General features: G+C 37.6%; 1 protein-coding gene across 1 annotated transcript in view; it reads right to left on the bottom strand.

The window, feature by feature from the left end:
* Positions 1–173: 173 nt before the first annotated feature.
* Positions 174–22,341, bottom strand: part of mtmr10 (myotubularin related protein 10) — a 47,817-nt gene continuing 25,649 nt past the window's right edge. The window contains exons 6-16 of the mRNA XM_052090619.1: positions 15,094–15,187; positions 9,557–9,704; positions 8,922–9,009; positions 8,532–8,620; positions 8,139–8,269; positions 7,930–7,999; positions 7,653–7,723; positions 4,807–4,979; positions 4,483–4,653; positions 3,793–3,981; positions 174–3,609 (exon numbers count right to left, since the gene is read on the bottom strand). Of these exons, the coding sequence (XP_051946579.1) occupies positions 3,007–3,609; positions 3,793–3,981; positions 4,483–4,653; positions 4,807–4,979; positions 7,653–7,723; positions 7,930–7,999; positions 8,139–8,269; positions 8,532–8,620; positions 8,922–9,009; positions 9,557–9,704; positions 15,094–15,187 (1,827 nt within the window). The 3' untranslated portion in view covers positions 174–3,006. The remainder of the gene's footprint in view (positions 3,610–3,792; positions 3,982–4,482; positions 4,654–4,806; positions 4,980–7,652; positions 7,724–7,929; positions 8,000–8,138; positions 8,270–8,531; positions 8,621–8,921; positions 9,010–9,556; positions 9,705–15,093; positions 15,188–22,341) is intronic.

Below are 22,341 nucleotides of genomic sequence, written 5' to 3'. Positions count from 1 at the left end.
ACTCGTGTTCAGTTAGTCATAACACAATTTGGTCAGAAGAGGGCATTCATATTAAGTCTCAGCACTGTTTTCCTTTCTCACTACAGTTACAGCTAGAATTTAGTTGTCTTAAACTCTTCACTTCACTCCATCCATATGTAATATCCTGAATTGAAGAACAAATTGCAGGTCATCAATTGGCAATTCTTTTTATTTGCATGAAAAGCTGAAGAGCCAAGTTTTGCAAATTGCCTCAAAACAAGGCTCTCCTGAGCTCACAACCAAAAAACCACAGAGGAAAATGAGACTACTGATTAGCTAAACATTGATGTTTGAACAACTTCCACAAGCTTTGGAAATAAGTCATCACTGCTCTATTCACACAGCAGAGCAGGAAATGCCTAGTATGTGCTTAATGCATTTTAAATATCCAGAGAAAAGAACAGGTACACTGCAATTCAAGACCTAAAACAAGGCACAGGATTTAAACATCTTTGTTTCAATGTCTTTGCATAACTGAATAAATATCAGTGCTGTTTGACAATTCAAACTATGCCCATTGAAACACAGTTTTCATAATCTTTACAGCATTAGTGGTAAGCTACACATACTGTGCATTACATCAAACTAGCTCAAGGGTTTTAGGGGAAAAAGTACCAATTCTAGGAAAAATAAGTACAATAATTACAATTAAAACTTGGTACAAAAGACTACAATCCCAACCATAAAAGGAAAATATATTTTTAAAAAATTCTAAAGAGGCTACATCAAACCAAGGAAACTTAACTGTCTCATTTGTAAAAGAACCTAAATCAAAGTTCACAGGCGCTGTAATTCATTAGCACATTCTTACTCCAATTATAATTTCTTATCAGACAAACATTTGGCCTTCTTCATGAAACATTAGCAGAACAAATGATTTGTAAAACAAGTCTTACGTACATTTTCCCATTAAATTCAATGGAACAATTTACGTAATGCATTTACATGAATTTGTTTTTCTCATGTTTCATGAATAAGACCCATAGAGAACATTTACACATTCTTAACAAATGATGCTCAAGATGACAATAAGCACTTTAAATGCATGTTCTTACACCGATTAAGCTTAATAAGCAGACAACCTCTGTGGTCATGTAAACGCATTGAATGGCTTTCCTTTATTGGTGTACGGTCATGAACCGACCGACAGGTATATTTTTGCCCATTACCCCGATTTCGTGTTGTGGATGTGAACACCTTTTCAGTCATTCTTATCGTTTTTTTTTTTTTTTAACAAGCTTACTTTTGGTAGTTATCAGTGTATTGGTTTGCATGTAAATGCGCAGACATTGAGCGTGGTTACATGCACACCAATATGCTAATAACTAACAAAAATCTGCTTGTTCCGAAATTGGACAACAAAAGAAAATCATGTTTACACGAGATTTGGAATCATTAATTTTGGAATAAAAAAAAAATATCTGTTTTTGACGCCAAAATGTAAACAGGCATGCGCAGAAGTTGCACAAGCTATTGGATAATAAACCAGGAAGAATGCAAATAAAGGTGTTTACATGTAACGCAAATCAGGGTTTTTGCTTAAACCATTTATGACCTAACCCTGATAAGGCGTTTTACATAACCTTGCACGATGTCGGTTCGTAAAAGGAATATTCCGGGTTCAAGTTAAGCTCAATTGACAGCATTTGTGGCATAGGGTCATGGCAACAAACTTGGAAAATTGGATATAACTTCAAACAGAAAAGTTTAGTATACAATTTTATCACACTAAAATAATTTTAACATGCATGTTGTTTACATCTTGCGGCTATACTTTTGAAACTGTTTGTATTTTCACATTTACATATTGTCCCAATTCACTTCCATTGTAAGTGCCTCACTATATCCAAGATTTTTGTTTTTTTAAAGAAAAGGAGCAGCAAATCAAAATGTATTTTTGAGGTAATCAAAATTATGCCAGAAATGCTGTCAATTGAGCTTAACTTATTTTGAACCCAGAATATCCCTTTAAGCATAATGTGCAAGATCATGCAAGTAAACACGCCTGGCCACACCACTGCTATGTGTCCAATCAACCAGCTGATTGGCTTGTGCAGGTGGTCAGTCATTTTCAAACAGCCATCACTGAGCTACAGTAAGGGAGGGGTCTAACAATCTGGGATCCAGCCAGCCTAACAGACCACAATATGTGCACAGTTACTAACTGCTTATGGGGTTTACGCTGGTAAACACGGTCACACATCCCATTTCAAGTTTTCACAATGAATAAACACATTTTAATAAAGCTATCTACAGTTAGACCTTACCAGAAGGTTCCAAGAGATTTTAAACAATGTTAGGATAAGATAAAAATATATGCACATTTTATACTATAAATTTAAATTACAGTTCCACCTCCCAACTAATGCCACAAGTGCCACAAGAAGGTCCAACAGTATTAAAACAAAAGGAGAACAGTCTATACCGGCAACCCAGACAGTGTACATCAGATCCTAACAATCCTAAGTAAGAAAGATGTGTGATTGGAGCTTTACATTTCATCATGTGCAAAAGCAAACCAATCACTCACAACAGACTGAATAAACATTTCCAAGTCAGTACCACATGCCTGCACAATCAAAAAGGAACTTTAAAGAGATAGTTCACCCAAAAATTAAAATTGTCAAAAATTTTGGAACACAAATTATGTTTGGCAGAATTTTAGCTTCAGTCACGATTCACTTTCATTGTATAGAAAAAAGATATACGCTTAAATTCTTCCTGACGTCTCTTTTTTTTGTGTTCCACAGAAAAAAGAAAGCCATGAGTTTGGAGCAACATGAGGGTTTATTGATTGATGACAGAATTTTCAGTTTTGTTTGAACCATCCCTTTAATTAAACCGAGTAGCTTCAGACATAGGCTTTAGATCTTCATGTATATCTCTCTGGACAGTGACTTGACAATGCAGCCAATTGCCTTTGAATGTTATGACCTCTCAGTCCACATAGTCTAGGGACCCCAGGTCTATCCAAGTGGTCTGGCCTCAGATCGTCTCATTAGCCAGTGTCTCTGTAGACAGCCAGATCTTAGCTCCACTGAGGAACTTGCTAAGAGGGGTCCCCAGAAGGCCGGGGCGACACAGATTACCCACAGGAGAGAAAGGAAATGAAGAGCTGAGGTACTCTGGAGGAGCAGGGGATTGGTGAGGAGTTGAAGTCACCTTAAAGTACATTTTACTGTCCTCCACATGAAGGTTGTTGGGAGTACCTCCTGTCCCATTATACTGCCTCAGCTGGTTCTGGAGCATCTCAATCTCATCTGTCAGCACAGAGAGCTGATGGAACGCGGTGATGGGGCCACCCTGCATGATCTGTGCCTCGGGAACCCAGCGCAGGAAGTAGAGCTTCCAGAGAGAGAGGTGAGACGGTAGGAGTTGGGGGAGCAGAAGGCCCTGTAGGTTGACGGGACGAGAAAACCAGTCTCGAAAGAAGCGTTCTGAGGGCGTCTCCTGCTGCTCCTGCACCTGAGACAAATCTGAACGGAGACGTAGCATGAGGGAGTTCCGCCGTGTAAGGGTGTCATGCTGTCCCATTGATCCGTTTCGGAGGGCAGAGGGCACACCTCGCAGTGTGGAACTGTAGTTTTTCTGAGGAAGAAGCACAAAATACATCACTTTCTTGTATTTTTTTCCATCTGAAACTTTTAAATATCACCTGTAAATGTCAAATGCTTTGTGGTGTTTGGACTGACATCACTTTACAAATAGGTAATTTCTGTATAGTGAGGTGGCATGGAGAGGAGACTAGCAGAGATACTATAAAGAACACACCTTGCTGCGCCGGTGCGTGAATGTCTTTACAGTGCCGTTTTGTATGCAGGTGGCAATCTTGCCCACATACAAAGGATTGTTAAAGAGAGTCTGGTCTTTAAGACTGAACTGTTGAGACCAATCCCACACAGGAGGGAAGCGAAGAGCCTGGTCCTGCCCCAGGTGAATACTCTTGCTGCTGGCAAAATCCTGAACAGGTAAGAGAGAAAGAGGCAGAGGCAGAGACAGACACAGAAGGTTACATTTCAGATCAGCAGCATCATAAAACAGGATAGCCATGGCTCTGTGCTCCTGATTGGATGAGCCACATTCTATGCAGTTGTAAAATAACCAATATACACTATGATAGATGATATCAATTTCATTCTATTTTACTGCACCAAGTAGGTAATAAAAATCACATTGCTTAGCAACCATAAAAAGCCTATAGGTATGCTAATAAGCTATATTTCTTGGTGGAAAAAAATCTTTATTGATATGGTTATTAGCAGTAAACTTTTAGCATTTTGCTGTTGCTACAATTTAGAAAAGGAACAAATCTTGATTAAATAAGTCTCATCCATTAACACAAGGCTTCTCAAGGCTCACAGATTTAGTAAAATGTATTAGTATATTAGTTAGTAAATAAGGATGTTAATAGCCAAGTTAACCAAATGAACCAAACCCTGTCAAAAAAAGAAGTAATCTAACCCGGCTGTGCTCTGCTCTTTGTCGGGGACAGTTAAAGAGGAAGGTACTGAAGACAGGGACCCACATACTGTCACCGAGCACTGTCAGGTACACCTCAGTGAATTCAAACGCTGCTGGATACTGATTCCATAGTTGCCACACACAGTCCAGAAACAGCAGGAACAGAGGAGACTGCAGAGAGAAGGGACATGAACAATAAACAATAAAACTTCAATCACATATTTGAGGGAAGCCTTGAAGGTCTGTTGAACAGCAGGCCACATGCAAGTCTCCCATAAATGAACGGACAATATATTGGAATATGAATAATATAAGCTTCACAACCTCTTCTTTGTCATTCTTTTTAAGATGGTTGCAGCGGTCCAGGAAACGATGTCCAGCCATCACCCATTCCTTCTGAATCAGACCCTGAAAGCCATGCAGACTCCTGCAGTGAGGATCACACATCAGCTGCACCAGAGAGGAAATCACACAACTCAAGTCCCGATCCTCCTCCTCTGTGTACACACATGGACAAACGAGCTTGACCAATTGCCACTTCTCATAAGAATTATATATAATCTGTCTACTGTAAGTTCATAAGAAAATAATATTTCCATGGTCCAAAATGAACACCCACCAAGCACCAAATGTGGGTACACTTTCTATTTGGCTGGTGAATTTCGCGGTGTCATGCGCAACTCTGGCGGGCACCTTTTTCTTTCACTCAGTTTGTTTCAGGTTGCAAAATACCGTAATGTTCCAGTTTTGTCCTCAAGGGGGCTCTGTATGCCTGCAGTCATTAAGTTTGCAAACGTTTACATGGAACTATACCACTTATTTTCTTTTCGATCCAATACCAATATTTTCAAGTCCAATATTGTCGATACCAATACCGATATTTCTGTTAAATGTATTTTTTTTGCGATTACTTGGGATAAAATTGGTAATTTAAAATAATAATTTTTGTCATTATTCAAGTCATTATTATTTTTTTTTTTGCCTAAACAGAAAATTATTAGACTTCTATTTTGTTTACCCTTACAAAAATGAACCATTTCACTACAGTAATACAGTATAGTTTCACCATGGTATTTAGGTACCACACAATTAACCATGGTTACTACTACAATATTACTAGGGGTGCAATAACATGCAGTATTTTCACAAAGTATAATTGCATAAGTTACATTTAAATGTATATACATATATTTACGTTTAGCAGGGAAATAAATATGCCATGCAAATGATAGTTTCTCCAGGGATGCTTGTGTATCAGACGCTTGCTGAAACGGAAAATATGATTGGTTGGCAAATATCCAATCGCATCTGAAATAAACATTCTGATTGGTTTAGAGAGAATCGCTGTACTTATTTTTTTTAATATTTTTTTTAATAATAATAATAATAATAATAAAACACAATTACCTCAACGGTGCTGCGGCATCGCGTTATTAGATTGAAAAAGTTCCGGGTCAATTGCTCGTTGTTCTAGCGGCCACACGTATCATCAGTTATTTCATGTGGGCATACGCAAAATATTAAACTTATAGGAGGGCATACGAAATATTCCTGCGTATGCCCTAGACTACACACCTGATTTTCTATCATTACTACAAGGCGCTGATCTCTCTTGTTTGAACGAGTCTTGTGACAGCGCAAGTGCTTGTCTGCTTGTGTTTTTCAGCATTTATGAAGTTAAGATGAGTAGAAGAAACAGTTCCCATCCTGCACAAGTATTTGCTAATATAGCCTAATGCTTTTTATTTCACTCTGAAGCTTATGATTCTTGTTCGTGGTAAACAAATAATAATACCACTAGTTAAAAAAACATATATTTTGAATCGATATTTTTGTGTGAGGATCGATATTTTCGATACAACATCAGTATCAGAAGTATCGACACTTTTAGATCGATCCGCCAATCCCTACATGGTACGGCTCTCATTAGCTAATCCAGTCTCAGTTAGCAGTAGGGATACCATGCTCATGTCCTTGTTTGTGTGGAGCCGTTGTTGTGTTGAAGTCAGCTGCTCTTACGAGCTCCTTGGCTCACACTTGCGCGTGCTCTGCCTGTAGCCAACTGCTATAACTTAAACGTTTCACGTGTTACACGAGACAGGTGTGATCACTTACCAACCCTGTCTGTGCAAAGTTACATCTAATCTTTCAACTCACGTCATGACTAGCTAAAAAGTAAACCCTGTTACTTCTGCTTTGTATCCAAATGAGAATATCAGACGGCGACATTACATAACTACCTGTAAAATACTATTTACATGAAATCAAGTTCTGCAACTTCCAGCCACACGAATTATGTAAATAATGCAAAACCAGAGATTGATCTACCTAAAAAAATAGTAGTCCCACCTCGAGAGGATGAAATAAAATCAGTCGACATCATTTGTTGCATAATGTTGATTACAACAAAAGAAATATTTAGACATCATTAACTTACAATGGAAGTGAATGGGGCCAATTTTTTGTGGGTTTAAAGACAGAAATGTGAGGCTTATTTTTTATTTGTTTATAAAAGCACTTACATTGATTCTTCTGTTAAAACGAAAGTATTATTTGAGCTCTCAAGTTGTTTAAATCATAATTTTTCAGTCAATTTAGAGTTTTAGGATTTGTTGACATAACATTGTTATGGCAACAAAGTTGTAAAATTGGATATAACTTTACACAGAAAAGGTTAGTAAGCCATTTTTTCACACTAAAATCATGTTAACATGCATACTGCTTACATCTTGTGGCTATACTTTTGTATTTTAATGTTTATGGATTGGCCCCATTCACTTCCATTGTAAGTGCCTCACTGGAAGCCAGATTTGAGCTTTTTTTAAAGAAAAGTAGGGGCAAGTCAAAATGTATTTTTGTGGTAATCAATATTATGTCACAAATGCTGTTGATTGAGCTTAACCTGTATTGCACCCAGAATATTCCTTTAAATCCTATGGCCCGCTTACCTGGCAGACTTCCAATATTACTGTAAATGCCCTTTCCTTGTTATTTTGTTGTTGTTGATTTTTTACAAGTTGAGGGACAATATTTTGTGGTAATCAACAGTGTTACAAAAGACATTAACATAAATCAAGTAGACATTAAGTTGTACATTAACCAGAATTACAACAGGATGCAGCAAGGAATGCAGGGTATCATAACTGTACTGCAGACTAACACTTACTTACCTAGTAGTATGACAGAGACGTGTCTGCTCTCTAGCATATAGACTACCTCTACTGCATGCCTCAGAAATGTCCTGCAAGAAGCCCAAATATCACAACAATTTTACAAGTGTACACAGCAGCTGTATCGGAGTACAGAGAACTGTCAAAATGAACCGACTAAAACATTTAACAATGCGCTAACAAAAAAAACGTATGCCCGTTTCCAAGAATTTCTGCCACAAGTTGAAACTGTTGAGAGCTGAAACATGCTGTCTGGTGACTACTGAGCGTTTCATACCTGACATACTCTATCCATCTTGAGCTTTCCAAAGATGACAGCCACTTCTCTTCAGACTCCTCAAAGGGCTCTGCACATGCATATAAACACAAAACAAGCATTACGACAGAAAAACTCCTTTAGGCTAAAACTTTTAGCCTGGTAAGGACGACCTACAGTAAGTAGAGTCTCATTCACTCTAGTGTCTCTTGCTAAATGTCCAGAATTACCTAGAACACAGATCTGTCGCAGTTTCAGAAGAGCGGCTTGAATATCTTGTAAGTTTGGGAGGTTCTTGTCCAGATCGGACTTGAAGACATCACTGCGCAGCGGGTGGCTTTTAGTTATGGCACTGGAAATCCTGCAGAATAACAGAGGAATGTTTCCTTTAATGGATTTCAAATCAAAAACAACAATTTGGTAACCTCACTGGGCTGTTGAAACAGAATATCATGTACATTCACCACATTTAATTACATTTAAAACAGAAATGATTACAATTATTTTGGATAACTGCTCCACAGAAATGTCATTTATTCTCTTACAATAGTCTGTCTAATTACTACTTCAATTATCCAAAACAAATCTGCTTCCCTTAATAATTTTCTGCCTCTCATTCTCACCTCTGCTCCACCTTCCTCTGCTGCTGTGGGTCACTGATGTTTGACATGCGGACCAGAGCACTCCCGCTGGGGTGATTCCAGCACCATAACTACAAACCAAAGCACACACACATTTACTCCTCAATCCAAGCCAAATGTCTAAGATGGGCCTACATATTACAGTGAAGCACAACTTTTAACGTACACTCTCTGCAAATCCATCAACTAATTTGAAGCTCTAAAAGTCATAAAATTCTTGGTCATTCATTCTGCAATGTTTTAAACATGACACTAATTGATGGCTTTTTCCTCAGAGTTAAACAAAAGCAGGCTTAGGTAGTAAAAGTGATTTGTAGATTTCCTCCCCTCTCACTCCAAATCCAATAATCCAGTCCGGACCACGGCACTCACCGGGATACGCTGGGAGATAAAGCAGCAGGCGTAATTCTTCACATCCTGATCTGCAAGAGATACCGGAACCACGAAGAACTCTGGGAGACTGCAAACAGCAGGAAAAACTAATTAAATCTCAGCACACAAGCATCCACTGACATGACTACTGTCAAGCACAATAAAGCAAGATCAAGAGTGTCAAGGACGCGGTTCATCTTCTTGCTTCTTTATGTCAGTACTATAACTACAATGATCTGATACTAACTTTGAAGGCTCTGATCAGAGATATCAGTGCTTTCGTTCCAGAGGATTACTCTAGAAAGCTCAACATTCCTGTCTGTCTGAGCAGATTCATATGAACCTCCCATTATTTAATCTGCAATCTCCAGTCATCCTATTAAACAATTTACTGTATCAGTATGACTATTTCACTAATGCTTCAACAATAGACATTTATACTGCATACACACTCAAACCTTTGTTTCTGTCTCACGTTTCATTATTTTGTCATGTTTATCCTTTACACAAAAACCTTTGTGTCGCTGGCTACATGAAGGTTATAAATTTAAGATGCAACAATGATTTTAAGCCTAAACTGCTTTTAATCAAAGCTGTTTTTCAAAATAAATCAGTATTTACATGTAAGCACTCACCTGGGCGAGATGAAATAACCTTGATTGATGGTACACACCCTCCATTCTGAGGCGCCGGTACGCTTGATTTCTCTGTCCCAGTCAGAGGAGCAGTCGAACAGGGGTGTCTGCAACCCGCCACCAGTGTCAACACCATTCACCCGCTCACCTAAACAAATTACACATGTGTATGCTCAAACCACAATGGAGGGATGCAAACTCGTGAGGGGTGAATAAAGTGAGGCAGTCACATGAGGTCTCTGCAGGCATGTTTAACTTTTTTTTTTTTTTTTTTCAGAATAAGCTTTAAATACCCACTTGATGTAATTTTTATTACAAAAATGTAAATATAGAATTCTGGCAAATTAGTGTCAAATATAAAGGGCATCTTGGGAGGAACACTTGCTTCTGTTTCAAACATGAAAAAAAAACTGCAGAAATGTAATAATTTACAATCATATTTAATTCACATATTAGCCATTCTAAATGCAAAATGAAGCACATGACAAGCTTATTAAACAGTTTTAGGCCAGTCACAATTATGAAATAATTTATTATTTAATCTAAATTAAGCTTAAATCAACAGCATTTTTGGCATAATACTGATTATCACAAAATTAATTTTGACTTGCCTCTCCATGTCTTTAAAAAAAGCAAAAATCTAGATTCAAATGAGGGACAATTGAAGTAAATTATGGCAATCCGTAAACGTAAAATACACATGATTTAAGTGTGATAAAATCGCTTATTAACCTTTTCTGTGTAAAGTTATTGCCAATTTTACAACTATGTTGCCATGATAATGTAATGATTATTGTGCACTTCAAATGCCAATCACATTTTACTGTCCAATTACCCACAAAAATATAAACAAGAAGCTCTGGTTTTCACTTTCATCTATAATGTCTGAGTAATGTAAAATGTTCTTGGTCAACTGGGTTCGTACACACAGTGTTAATGACAAGCAATGAATTAAGAGGAGACACCTGTTCACTCTACAGTATTTCTGTGGAGATGATAGAATGCAGAAACACAGAATCTTGAAGGTCTTCCTTTATGCAAAATAAGGACTCATGGGTTTAATAGGAAAGCCTTAAAATAAATAACACGTGAAAGTAACTTTAAATATAATACAATAGCTATTCAGGTTGGCAGGGATCCAAAAACAATAGTATCAAATGTAGACTAAAGTTGACCAAAAAGACAGACAGATATTTTAAGTATTTGAAAATATTTAGATATTTTAAATACTATTTTCATGTCATTCATAAGTTTTTAAAGCTTTATAGGGGACCTATTATGCTAAATTAACTTTTACAAGGTGTTTGAACATATGTGTGACATCACTTTGTACAGGCCCTGCCCATGACTGTTGACGGACACAGCCGACGGACAGGTTTGTTTGTGTGTGTTGTTTTTTTATAGCGCATAGCAAACATTGTAACAGTATTTGTGTGTGCGTGTTGCTCATCCATCATTGCAAAACTAATGAAAAAACTCTACAACAAATGAATAAATTCATCAAATAACCATTTGGAAACTTCCTGGCATTCTCGAAGTTGTAACTTCTGGCGGTGTCTCTCCCTCATCAGTGTCTGACTCTGGTTCAAATATATAGGGCTGAACACCACTATTTTAGCTGTCAGTCATATTACTTATGATGTAAAGTTATCCGAACCGGAGATGTCAAAACTTTGCCCTATTCTGGATATGGGGGGTGGATCACCAGCTAATTTGCATTTAAAGTATAATGGTATAATAAATTATCTGTAGGGTATTTTGAGCTGAAAATTCACAGACACATTCTGAGGACACCAACAATGTAAATTACATTTTGTGAAAAGGGGCATAATAGGTGCCCTTTAAAGGAAATCATTTCTCCCTATTTTATTACATCCAGGGTTGTTCCTGCATAGAGAATTATGAGGTGGCCGCCTCAGTCAAATTTCGTGGCACCTCCGACTGTCGACGAAACTCAGGCAGGCAGTCACGTGCACAGAGGCGCCGGCGCGATCACCTGACTTTTTACCTGATAACAGCAGAAAGAAATACTACATTTTTGGTCATACAGATAAGATTAAGATATCATTTAAAACAATAAAGGGTTTACTTTTATTTGTGTAGACTCACAATAACAGCAAAACTTTGTGGTTTTGTAAAATAAAGAAATCATACAGGATGCGCGTTCCAAACAAGTGATCTGAGGGTTTTACTGAACCTAAGAACTACTTACAATTGTAAATGCCACAACAAACCAGAAACACAATTACATAGAATAAGTAACAAGTAAGAAGATCCAGCACTGTTTCAGTTGTGCGCATTGGTAAATCAAGACCTGTCAATCTAATCGATCAGTCCAATCCAAGCTGTAAATCAGTGGCTGACTGGACTCTCCACATCATCCCTTCCCACCATACCCACCCACATACCTGAGATCAAAGATTATCTTATTATCGGTTTAAGAGGTTAAACAAGTTTGCTGTTTGTTAACTATAAATGAACACATTAGCTGTTATGTTGTATTTAATTAATTTAATGTTGAACAGGTTAGATTGTTTTATGAAATATGTAATAAGTTGATAATTGTCATTTTCTTCAATCATCTAATTATTAAACACCTAAAGGATGTTGCTTGTAAGTGTTTGCTTCAGCCAGTGGAAGGCATGGGACAAGTGTATGTGTGAATATGAACAGGATGGTACCACCTCTGCCTCATTCTGAGCCAGGAAAAACCCTGACATCATTCCAAAGTTAGACAATTAATCAACATAATCACGATTATTTTTTTGACAATTAATCGTCAGCCAAATTTCATAATCATAACAGCCATAATCGGTTTATTTTCTTCTGTCTTGTCTTGCCAAATAATTGTGATAACATACAACCACATCTCAAAAATATCAGAACAAAAAAAAACTGTTTATACCCATTCGCGTGGCATATTTTGAGTTCAGAATAGCAATTTTCACCGAAAAATGTGTAGTTTGCATTATTGCCAGCACCACTAATTATGACCAGGTTAACTCTTATTCTTAAAATTACATGTTACAATGCATCTCAATAATGGCAGCTATATAAATCTTTATATAGAACATGCCATTCATAACCAGCACTCTGCCAACAGGAACACTTTACATTCCCTGGAAAGTCTTCTCATGTCTTTACTTGCATGCAGGCAGAATGTATGGACACCTCAGCTAAATTTGGCAGCTTGAGGACACAGTGCAACTAATTTGCGCAAAAGTCACAAGCACATGGGTAACAATTTACAGTAAGGTTCCATTTGTTAACATTAGCTACCAATAGTAGTTAACATGAACTAACAATGAACAATACTTAAGCATTTATTAATCTTAGTTAATGTTAATTTCAACATAAATTAATACATTTTAAATCAAAAGTTGTATTAGTTAACATCAGTTAATGCACTATGAACTAACAATGAAAAATGTTATTTTTATAAACTAACATGAACAAAGATTAATAAATGATGTAACGTATATATTGTTAATTGTTAGTTCATGATACCTAATGCATTAACTAATGTTAACGAATGGAACCTTATTGTCAGGGGACAATATTTTGGGGGATTTTTACTTTTCTTGTGTGCAATATAATAGAATATTTGTACTTTAGCTTAATTGAATTTCCAAAGAAAAAAAATAGTACTTTTTACTCCTTACAATTTTATTTAAATTTCAAAAGTACTCATTACACTTTTGCAGATCATTTTCTTTCAACTTACTATATTTAAGTTGCTTTTCACTGCATCCGACAAACAACAGATCACAGACTAGAGGTCAGTCATTTCAAATGGAATGTCACATGGTGGCTGTATGGAGTTCCGACCATTTGCAGAGGCGGAATTTTGAATCTGATTTGAGCTTTGGATGTGTTGAAATATTTGTGCAACTAGACCATATGTGACCACCCAACTGAATGTGATGTATTCATTCAAAACTTTGAGCACAAAGTGAGAAACACTGACAGTTTTTGCCCTAAACTTCATTCTAAACACCTTCTATTTCTACAGATTGAAGTCAAAAATGACAATTCACGTTGCAAAAATATATATAAACAAAAGGCTTTTATTCTATATTTTATTTAAAATCATATCTATGAATTTCTACTCCCTATTTATTATTAATATTATTATTGTTGTAATTACTATTAATTATAATAATAAATATAAAACCAGTAATGATAATGATAATAATATAATAATGGAATCAGAGTAAATATTATGAATTTTATTGAATTCATCCATCTGCTCAACAGCAAGGTTTGTTTGGTAGCAAACTTCAGAAAACAATTCATAAAACCAACATTACTAACTTTCTTCAAAGCTTCATTTGAATTTTTGTATCTTTCTCTATGGCTATGGGTGCTCTGACATCGCAATTCATGAGTGCTTTTTCCCATTCAACGAACATTGCGTGACTGGCAACATTTTTACAAAATAAAATTATACATTTTCAGTACAGCTCTGAAGTCAAATGTCCATGTTGTGGCGCATAAAAGTGAACATGGAACATTTTTTGTAGGGTTTAAACAGAAAGGTGAAGCTTATAATTTTATAAAAGAACTTGAATGAATTCTTCTGTTAAAACATGTATTATTTGAGCTGTAAAGTTGTTTATATTGTCATTTTTACAGTAGTTTTAGGGTTTGTTGACATTACATTGTCATGGTAATGAAGTTGTAAAATTGGCTATAACTTTCCACAGAAAGGGCGAATAAGTGATTTTATCACAATAAAATCATGTTTACACACATATCCTTTATGACTTGTGGCATCATGAGGAAGTTAAATTATGTGGATGTATTGATGCAACATTTCAAGACATCAGCCAGGAATTTAAAGCTCGGTCGCAAACGGGTCATCCAAATGGACAATGTGTAAGCAGAACTGAAAATGCATGTGCAAGCAAGGAGGCCTACAAACTTGACTCAGTTACACCAGTGCTGTCTGGAGGAATGGGCCAAAATTCTAGTAACTTATTGAGAGAAGCTTGTGGATGGCCACTCAATATGTTTGACCAAAGTTAAACAATATAAAAGGCAATGCTACCAAATACTAACAAATTGTATGTACATTTCTGACCCATTGGGGATGTGATGGAAGAAATAAAAGCTGAAAGAAATAATTCTCTCAATTATTCTGAAATTTCACATTCTTAAAATAAAGTAGTGATCCTAACCAACTTAGACAGGGAATGTTTTCTACAATTAAATGTCAGGAATTGTGAAAAACTATGGTGTATGTAAAGGTTGCGAATGTCACTGGGGGAGAAATATGACAGTCATCAGGTGACTTAAACCAGTCGAATTTAAAAATCCTCTCATATAATCTCGTTTCTTGAACTCATTCTAGCTAGAAAAAGTTACGTTTTTAATACTTTATTACAATTTAATATGAATATGTTTTTTCACTTTTATTTGAGTAAGATTTTCCCTCAGTATCCATAATTTCACTCAAGTATTATTTCGGAGTACTTTTTACACCCCTGCTAATTATAAAGTGTTACCAGTGCAGGTATGTGTGTGTGTTTTCATACCCTTTGATCCATGGTATCGGTTTCCGACATACTCGAAGCCGAAGAGTAGCTGTGGGTCAGCCGGGTGGGAATAATGAGCGATGGCCAGACATACCTGTGAGAGAACATCATATTCACATGAATGTAGGCACATGCTGATACATACTGATTACATGACTAATACGCAATGACCTTAACTGATTGTTTCACTGTCATTGTCTCAGAAAACAGAAATGCAATATAATTACAATAATTTCCCATCTTTTCTTGGCTTAGCTGTAGAATCAAGGAATTGAAATGCTCATTAACACTGTATGAAGAGCTTCAGCTGGGCTACTACACACACTTAATATATATTTTTACAAAATGCAAGAGAACTGTGTTTTACAGTCTCTATATTTAACACAGATGAGTCTTTAAATTGCGGATGTGTTTTTGGCATACAATGGAATAAAAAAATCACTCCAATTTTGAGGAAGAGAAACTTATGCATGTGAAGCAAGCAACAGCTTTGTAATTTTCAACTGGATATTATAAAATAACCATCAGTTTTCCATCACTCAAAGAAAAACACGGAGTGCAAATTCATTAACTGTACTCATTAATTAGCCATGGTTCCCCTCACAAAGACGGCACATTCAAACCCAAAAGCAAAAGCACTATGCCAGTCCAGCACTCCAAGACACATATGTGAACACAGACTCTCATACTGTAGGCCATATTAATTGACATTTATTTTAAGCTAAGAGGCCCAAGTAACTGACACCCAGTACATTTTCATGGGGTGTCCATAAAACTTAAATATCACCTGAATATGATGAAGTGGTGTGTGTTTCAATGGGCACCAGAAACACACTCTAATTGCCCTTCATGTAAGCTTGCATAGCTTAGAATTCACTTGCACTGAGGAACAAAAAGCATCAGAGAAGCTCTGGAACGGAACTGTAGGATAAATGCATGTGTTTGCGACGCGCTCATAAATTGAGAGTCTTGCTCAATGGGCTTTTTGTTCTTGTTTTTTGCGGAGCTTTTCTTGCCCCTCTCTCCCCCTTCGTTCACACATTCTCAGGAGCTGGCAGAGTGTCTAGAGTTGAACTCTGGCACCTCTCTTTTCAACCTCCCTCTTTACATCACTGCAGTCCTTCCCTGTTGTTCCCCTGCAGTCTTGGCTCTGTAGCAGAGAATATTAGGTAGGTAACTGCAGGTGAAATGCTCTGCTTCCCTTATATTATGAGCCATAACAGTCTTACATTTTCCTATTAGAGAGAAAGGAAACCTCCCTTTTCCTCTTTCAAGAACATAAACATGTTTCAGTGCTCCCCTTAAAGCTGAAGTGTGTAATTTGTGTCAAAAGCGCCACCAAACGAAATAGCAAAAATACTGATTGTTGCTGTGTTAGGCTGATAGAGAAGCTCAAACAAACAGAGCAACATTTTGATAGTGCCACAAATCCAAAGTGTTTACAGTTTTCAAGGGAATAAACATACAAATGTCTTAAAGGAATAGTTCACCCAAAAATTAAAATTCTCTCATTTACGCCATCCCAAATGTGTATGACTTTCTTCAGCTGAACACAAACAAAGATGTTTAAAACAAAATCTCATGTCTGTAGCTCCATACAATGTAAGTTAATGGATGCCAGATCTTTAAAGCTCCAAAAAGCACATAAAGGCAGATTAAAAGTAATCCAGAAGACTCCAGTGGTTTAATATATGTCTTCTGAATCTATGCAATCACTTTGGGTGAGAAACAAATCAATATTACAATCCTAAGTTAAATTAAATCTCCACTTTCACAATGTAAAGAAAAGGTGAAAGAGAAGATTTATAGTGAGATATACCCGTTTCTCACCCACACCTATCATATTGCTTCTGAAGATATGGATTTAACCACTGGAGTCATATAGATTATTTTTATGCTGCCTTTATGTGCTTTTGGAGATTCAAAATTTTGGTCACCGTTCATTTGCATTATGAGGACCTACATAGCAGAGATATTCTTCTAAAAATCTGTGTGTTCAGCAGAAGAAAGAAAGTAATTCCTGTCTGGGATGGCATAAGGTTGAGTAAATGATGGGAGAATTTTCATTTTTGGGTGAACTATCCCTTTAAGGGGTGATTATACTACAATTTGTGCTCCTTCATTCCCTTTTAAATACTTCTGAAGGCAGGAGAAGGCATTTCGCATTCGGCTGCAGCTTGGACTATATTTTATGGAAAAAATGTATTTGCATTCTCAGAGCCTAGTGCTTGTACCTTTACTTTTAGTTGTGCATTTTAAGCTGGGATAGGGGAAAGTATTTAACACTGAAAATATTACACACATCAGCTTTAAGAATCTAGTGACTAATCAATGACGACTCCCATTTCCACAGATACTGTGGAAACCATTCCTTGCTACAGTAATAGCCAATCAGGGACTGTTATGCTACATGAAAGAGAAACAGGAGGCTGTTATGTATGGGATTACTTTTGAGCCAATTGTTTTGAATGTAACTTTTAAAAAACAAATAAATATATAAACTGAGAATTAATAAAAGCAAACAGAAACTGAAAAAATTCATATAAAAAGGCAAAATTTACTCTTAGTCTTCAAATAAACTGAATACTTTATGAAATTCACTGCTCGAGTTCACTGATCAGGATTTACAAATGCGCTGCTCACATTTTCAGTCACACTTCCAAAGTTTTTATTTAAGCTCCCGGAGTTTTCAGTCGCAGTTCTGACACAAAACTATTGTGTGGGCGGGGCTAACAAATAGGAGTTCTCATTGGCTTATGATATTGTGAGTGACAGCTCTTTGACCTGGAAGTAGAGTTGACCTAGAAGGGGCTCTGGTTAATGTTTTGCTTGTAAAAGTGCGAGAATCTGTTAGCGGCTTCATAATTAATGTGTGTTTATGTCTCAGATCCAGGATTGGCTGAAGTACGCCATCTTTCTTTGGAACAAGAAAATAATGGCTGTAAAAACCTTTCTGTGCTTGACAATTTGGCACAATCTCTATAGCGTTTTTTCACATTGAGACTGTATTTCGGCTCGTAACACGGGTGCGTCTTCAGACGAAACCGTGGAAGACAGAACACTGTTGAAATGGGGTGGCATGCAAATTGGATCATATAACCACGTTTGATCGTTTTTTGCACCCATTCTGAAATACCTGTTAGGGGCTTGCCTCGCATCCCCGTAATGGGACAGAGAGCAATTTGGTTTGCTCACTGGGTGATATAATGCGTCTCTCATGATAGGGAAGCGGTTGCGCATAATGTGTGTGCTTTGAAGAGGAAAAAGCGGCTCTTTAAGAATGTGTGAGCATCTTGTCCATTTGCAACGAACACTGTATTCTTTTTTGCACTTATTGCATTTATTTGAGTGCAAGACACAGAAACAACATTTTGAACAATATTGTGAACAACAATATTCCTTTCACAACAAACAATAGTGGGGAGATGGGGAACAGTGTTTTGTGTCTCCAGTCGAGCCATTTTTGGAGTAGACCCAGACAGAACCACGGGCTCTGCTTTCCGCTTCAAAAGGGTTGCACGTGCTGATATGCAGGTGCCGGTGAGGCAGCAGGTATGGGGCTTTTAGTCAGGTGCTGGCTTGAAACAGCGAGGGCGAACCGGTTTTAATATACTCCATTTGGGCATAAAGTGTCTCATAGCCGGTGACTGCTGCTGAGTCACAACGTAACGCTCAGCAAACTTATTCACAGAGCTGCCAAAGAGGCTGGCTGGAGCAGTGTCTTTTCCCTTATAACTAATTTCTGTGAGGGTCAGTCTGGAGTGGTGTGGATCTCTTTGAATGTCTCTGGATCGAAGCCGTGCTCGAGCTTGGCTTGAAATACCTGGAGCAACGCCATTGCGTGGTGTGCTGATCCAGCTTGTCCTGCCACTTGGTAAGCTTTTCCCACCAGTGCGAACGTTTGTCGACATGGTTTCGAACGATGTATGGGGTGCGATTTCCATGGCCTTTTACTCGCTGGGCAGAGGTGTGCCATTACCGCCTCCTGGCATTACCGTTTTCTTCCCCATGATCCACATTAAAGAGTCACTGTGCGAGCGCGCCAGGACTTGGATAGTTGGTTATGAACTTTGGTGAAGAATGGGGCAGATTTGCAGGACGCTGCCATTTGACGGCGTCCGGACTGCTGGAGCCATTCACCTATACTGTTCAGGTTCTTCTGAGGGAGACCACTCAAGGTGATTGTAAGGCCTTGGAAGGACGAGGAGCATATCCCTGTCAGTGGCGTGTGCACGTTCCTTGCTGGGGGGATGGGCGGCAGCATCATCCACTGACCACTCGCCTGATGCAATGAGTGACATGATGACATCGTCATTATTATCCCCAGAGAAAACCGTTGCACAAGACGAGGCTGCCAGCTCTTTCAGAAGGCCGGAGCTCATCCTGTTCATAGCGTATAGGAAAACATGCACTTTGAAGAGATTGAGGGGCTCGCAGGATGTGTGTCGCTACAAGGACCACCTCAAATCCTGCTCTACTTCGCGGCCCTGCCGTGCCTCCTCATATGAAACCAATGGTATCACAGAACAGCAGGGTGGGAGGGCACGTGAGGCTGAATCCTCCCTCAGAACGAGGGTGATTCATGAGCGAAGCGTTTTGAGACTCATGACCTCACAGTGAGGACAGTCTGTCTCCATGTGAGTAGACTCTGCGTGTGCGCAGATGTCAAGTGTACAGAATCGTAAGGGAACTCCAGTAGCGTAAAGCGTGACTGAAAATGCAAGCAGCGCATTCGTAAGTCCTGATCAGTGAACTCAAGCAGAGATTTTAATTAACAAATATGCCGTTTATTTGAAGACTAGGTGTAAATTTTGCCTTTGAATTAATTTTTTTACAGTTTCCATTTGTTTATATTCATTCATTCTCGGTTTGTATTTTTATCATTTCTTTCCAAAAAATACATTCAAACAATTGGAACAAAATTAATCCCATAGTTATGCACCTCTGACAGTCACTGAGTCAGGAGCACAATGTGGAATGTTCGTTTTACACAAGGTTTCCGGTTGCCAGGCACCAGCAGCTGTTGTGAAGCAACAGGATGGGATTGTAGGCCGGTGTGAGTCACAGAGCTTGGAGTTCATTGCATGATCAGATCAACTTGTATAAAGACCTCTTTTTATCTGCTTTATGGTGCAGATATAACGGAAGGGAGAGACATTCCTCAACAGAGCATGCTTTATTTTATGAGGCATAGTGCCACTAAAAGGTTTTTAGTGGAAACATCAAACACTAAAAAGTTTCACTGCAGTGCATCATTTGGGGAAAGTTAAAAAAGAAAGACATAATTAAGATGTACTGTGAAATGTCTGCATTACCAAACAAATATCCTTAAAAGATTTAGAGAACATAGTATCTGCACTAAAGTTCACTGATGGCAAGTCAAATTTGATGATCTAAAATAAGAAAAATGGTACAGCAATGGTAAAATTTGGTAATGTTTTTTATTTATGTTTTTATGTAATTTCTGTCACTAGTGTCACCTAATCGAATTGCAATGATTGATATAGAATTATATATTCTAGGGATGCTCTGATTGATCGGCCACCGACCGGTAAAATATTTTGTTAGCCTATGCTTGTTTTATTCTTATTTAAAAAAACTTTTTAAGTTTTAAACTTTTTGTCAGCAAAAACTAGACAAAGTGATATTACTGGGAAAAGGAAAATTCAATTAATCGTGACAGTGTGCAGAAAGCTTATATATAACTAGTTATGACAGATATCCTGATAAAAGGTGAAATGATCGGTATCGGCCGATCAGGTGAAATGAAGATCAGTGACTGGTATCGGCTGTAAAAATTCTGATCAGAGCATCTCTTTTTCATACAAGTAAAACTAAACTTTAAACCTAAACCTAACCCATAGTGTTATAAAAAGCAAATGTGACATGATAAAACAGATGACGCATTTTAAGGTTAGTGCTCTATCAAGTTTTAAACCAATGACACCTATGTCCCTACCCTAAACAAACAGACAGTTTCATAAAAAGCAAATATGACATGAAAAATACAATTGCTGAAGCATCCACATAATTTTGCGGTGCTTTTATGACTCTTTCAGCTCACGCATCGACTCGTACCACGTTTTGCAACGCAAGTGCACGGCTTGGTTCAGTTGAGTTACCATGCAATTTGATCACATTTAAACAAGCTTATAAATGTAGCTGGTCATGTAATGCAAACGTTAAAATATACTGCCTTAAATGTCACGTACTATATAGTAAGTGTTGTGTGAGGATCAGGGTGAAAAATAAGTGTTTATGATAATCTGCCATTTTTATCATGATTTGTGTGAAAGGGAATAAAGTCATTGTTGTTGTAGCTCCTCTAGTGTTCATTTCACCAGAAAAATGCCATGCTAATTACAATCAATGGTGTACAAATAATTTTGCGAGGGGAATCAATCCAAGTATGGCTTAACTACAGTTGCTTTTGTACATTAAACCTGTATATGAGGAAGTATTATTTAACATCCAAAAATTACATGCTTCACTTTTAAGAACAGCTATTTTTGTCACATACAGTTGAAGTCAGAATTTTACATACACCTTAGCCAAATAAATTTAAACTCAGTTTTCACAATTCCTGGCATTTAATCGTAGAAAACATTCCCTGTCTTAGGTCAGTTAGGATCACTAATTTATTTTAAGAATGTGAAATGTCAGAATAATAGTAGAGAGAATGATTTATTTCAGCTTTTATTTCTTTCATCACATTTCCAGTGAGTCAGAAGTTTACAGTACATGCACTTTGTTAGTATTTGGTATCAATGCCTTTAAATTATTTAACTTGGGTCAAACATTTTGGGTAGCCTTCCACAAGCTTCTCTCAATAAGTTGCTGGAATTTTGGGCCCATTCCTCCACACAGAACTGGTGTAACGGAGTAAGGTTTCCTCCTTGCTCGTACACACTTTTTAAGTTCTGCCCACAAATGTTCTATCTGATTGAGGTCAGGGCTTTGTGATTGCGACTCCAATACCTTGACTTTGTGTTCCTTTGTTCCATTTTGCCACAACTTTGGAGCTATGCTTTAGGTCATTGTCCATTTGGAAGACCCATTTGCAACAGAGCTTTGCTTCCTGGCTGACATCTTGAGATTTTGCTTCAATATATCCACATAATTTTCCTTCCTCATGATGCCATCTATTTTGTGAAGTGCACCAGTCCCTCCTGCAGCAAAGCACCCCCACATCATGATTCTGCCACCTAGTGTTGTCAAAAATACCGGTACTCCGGTACCAAGTCGGTA

This window comes from Xyrauchen texanus, chromosome 2 (assembly GCF_025860055.1).
Source record: "Xyrauchen texanus isolate HMW12.3.18 chromosome 2, RBS_HiC_50CHRs, whole genome shotgun sequence".
Lineage (NCBI taxonomy): Eukaryota > Metazoa > Chordata > Actinopteri > Cypriniformes > Catostomidae > Xyrauchen > Xyrauchen texanus.
This window is presented reverse-complemented; position numbering and strand designations above follow the sequence as displayed.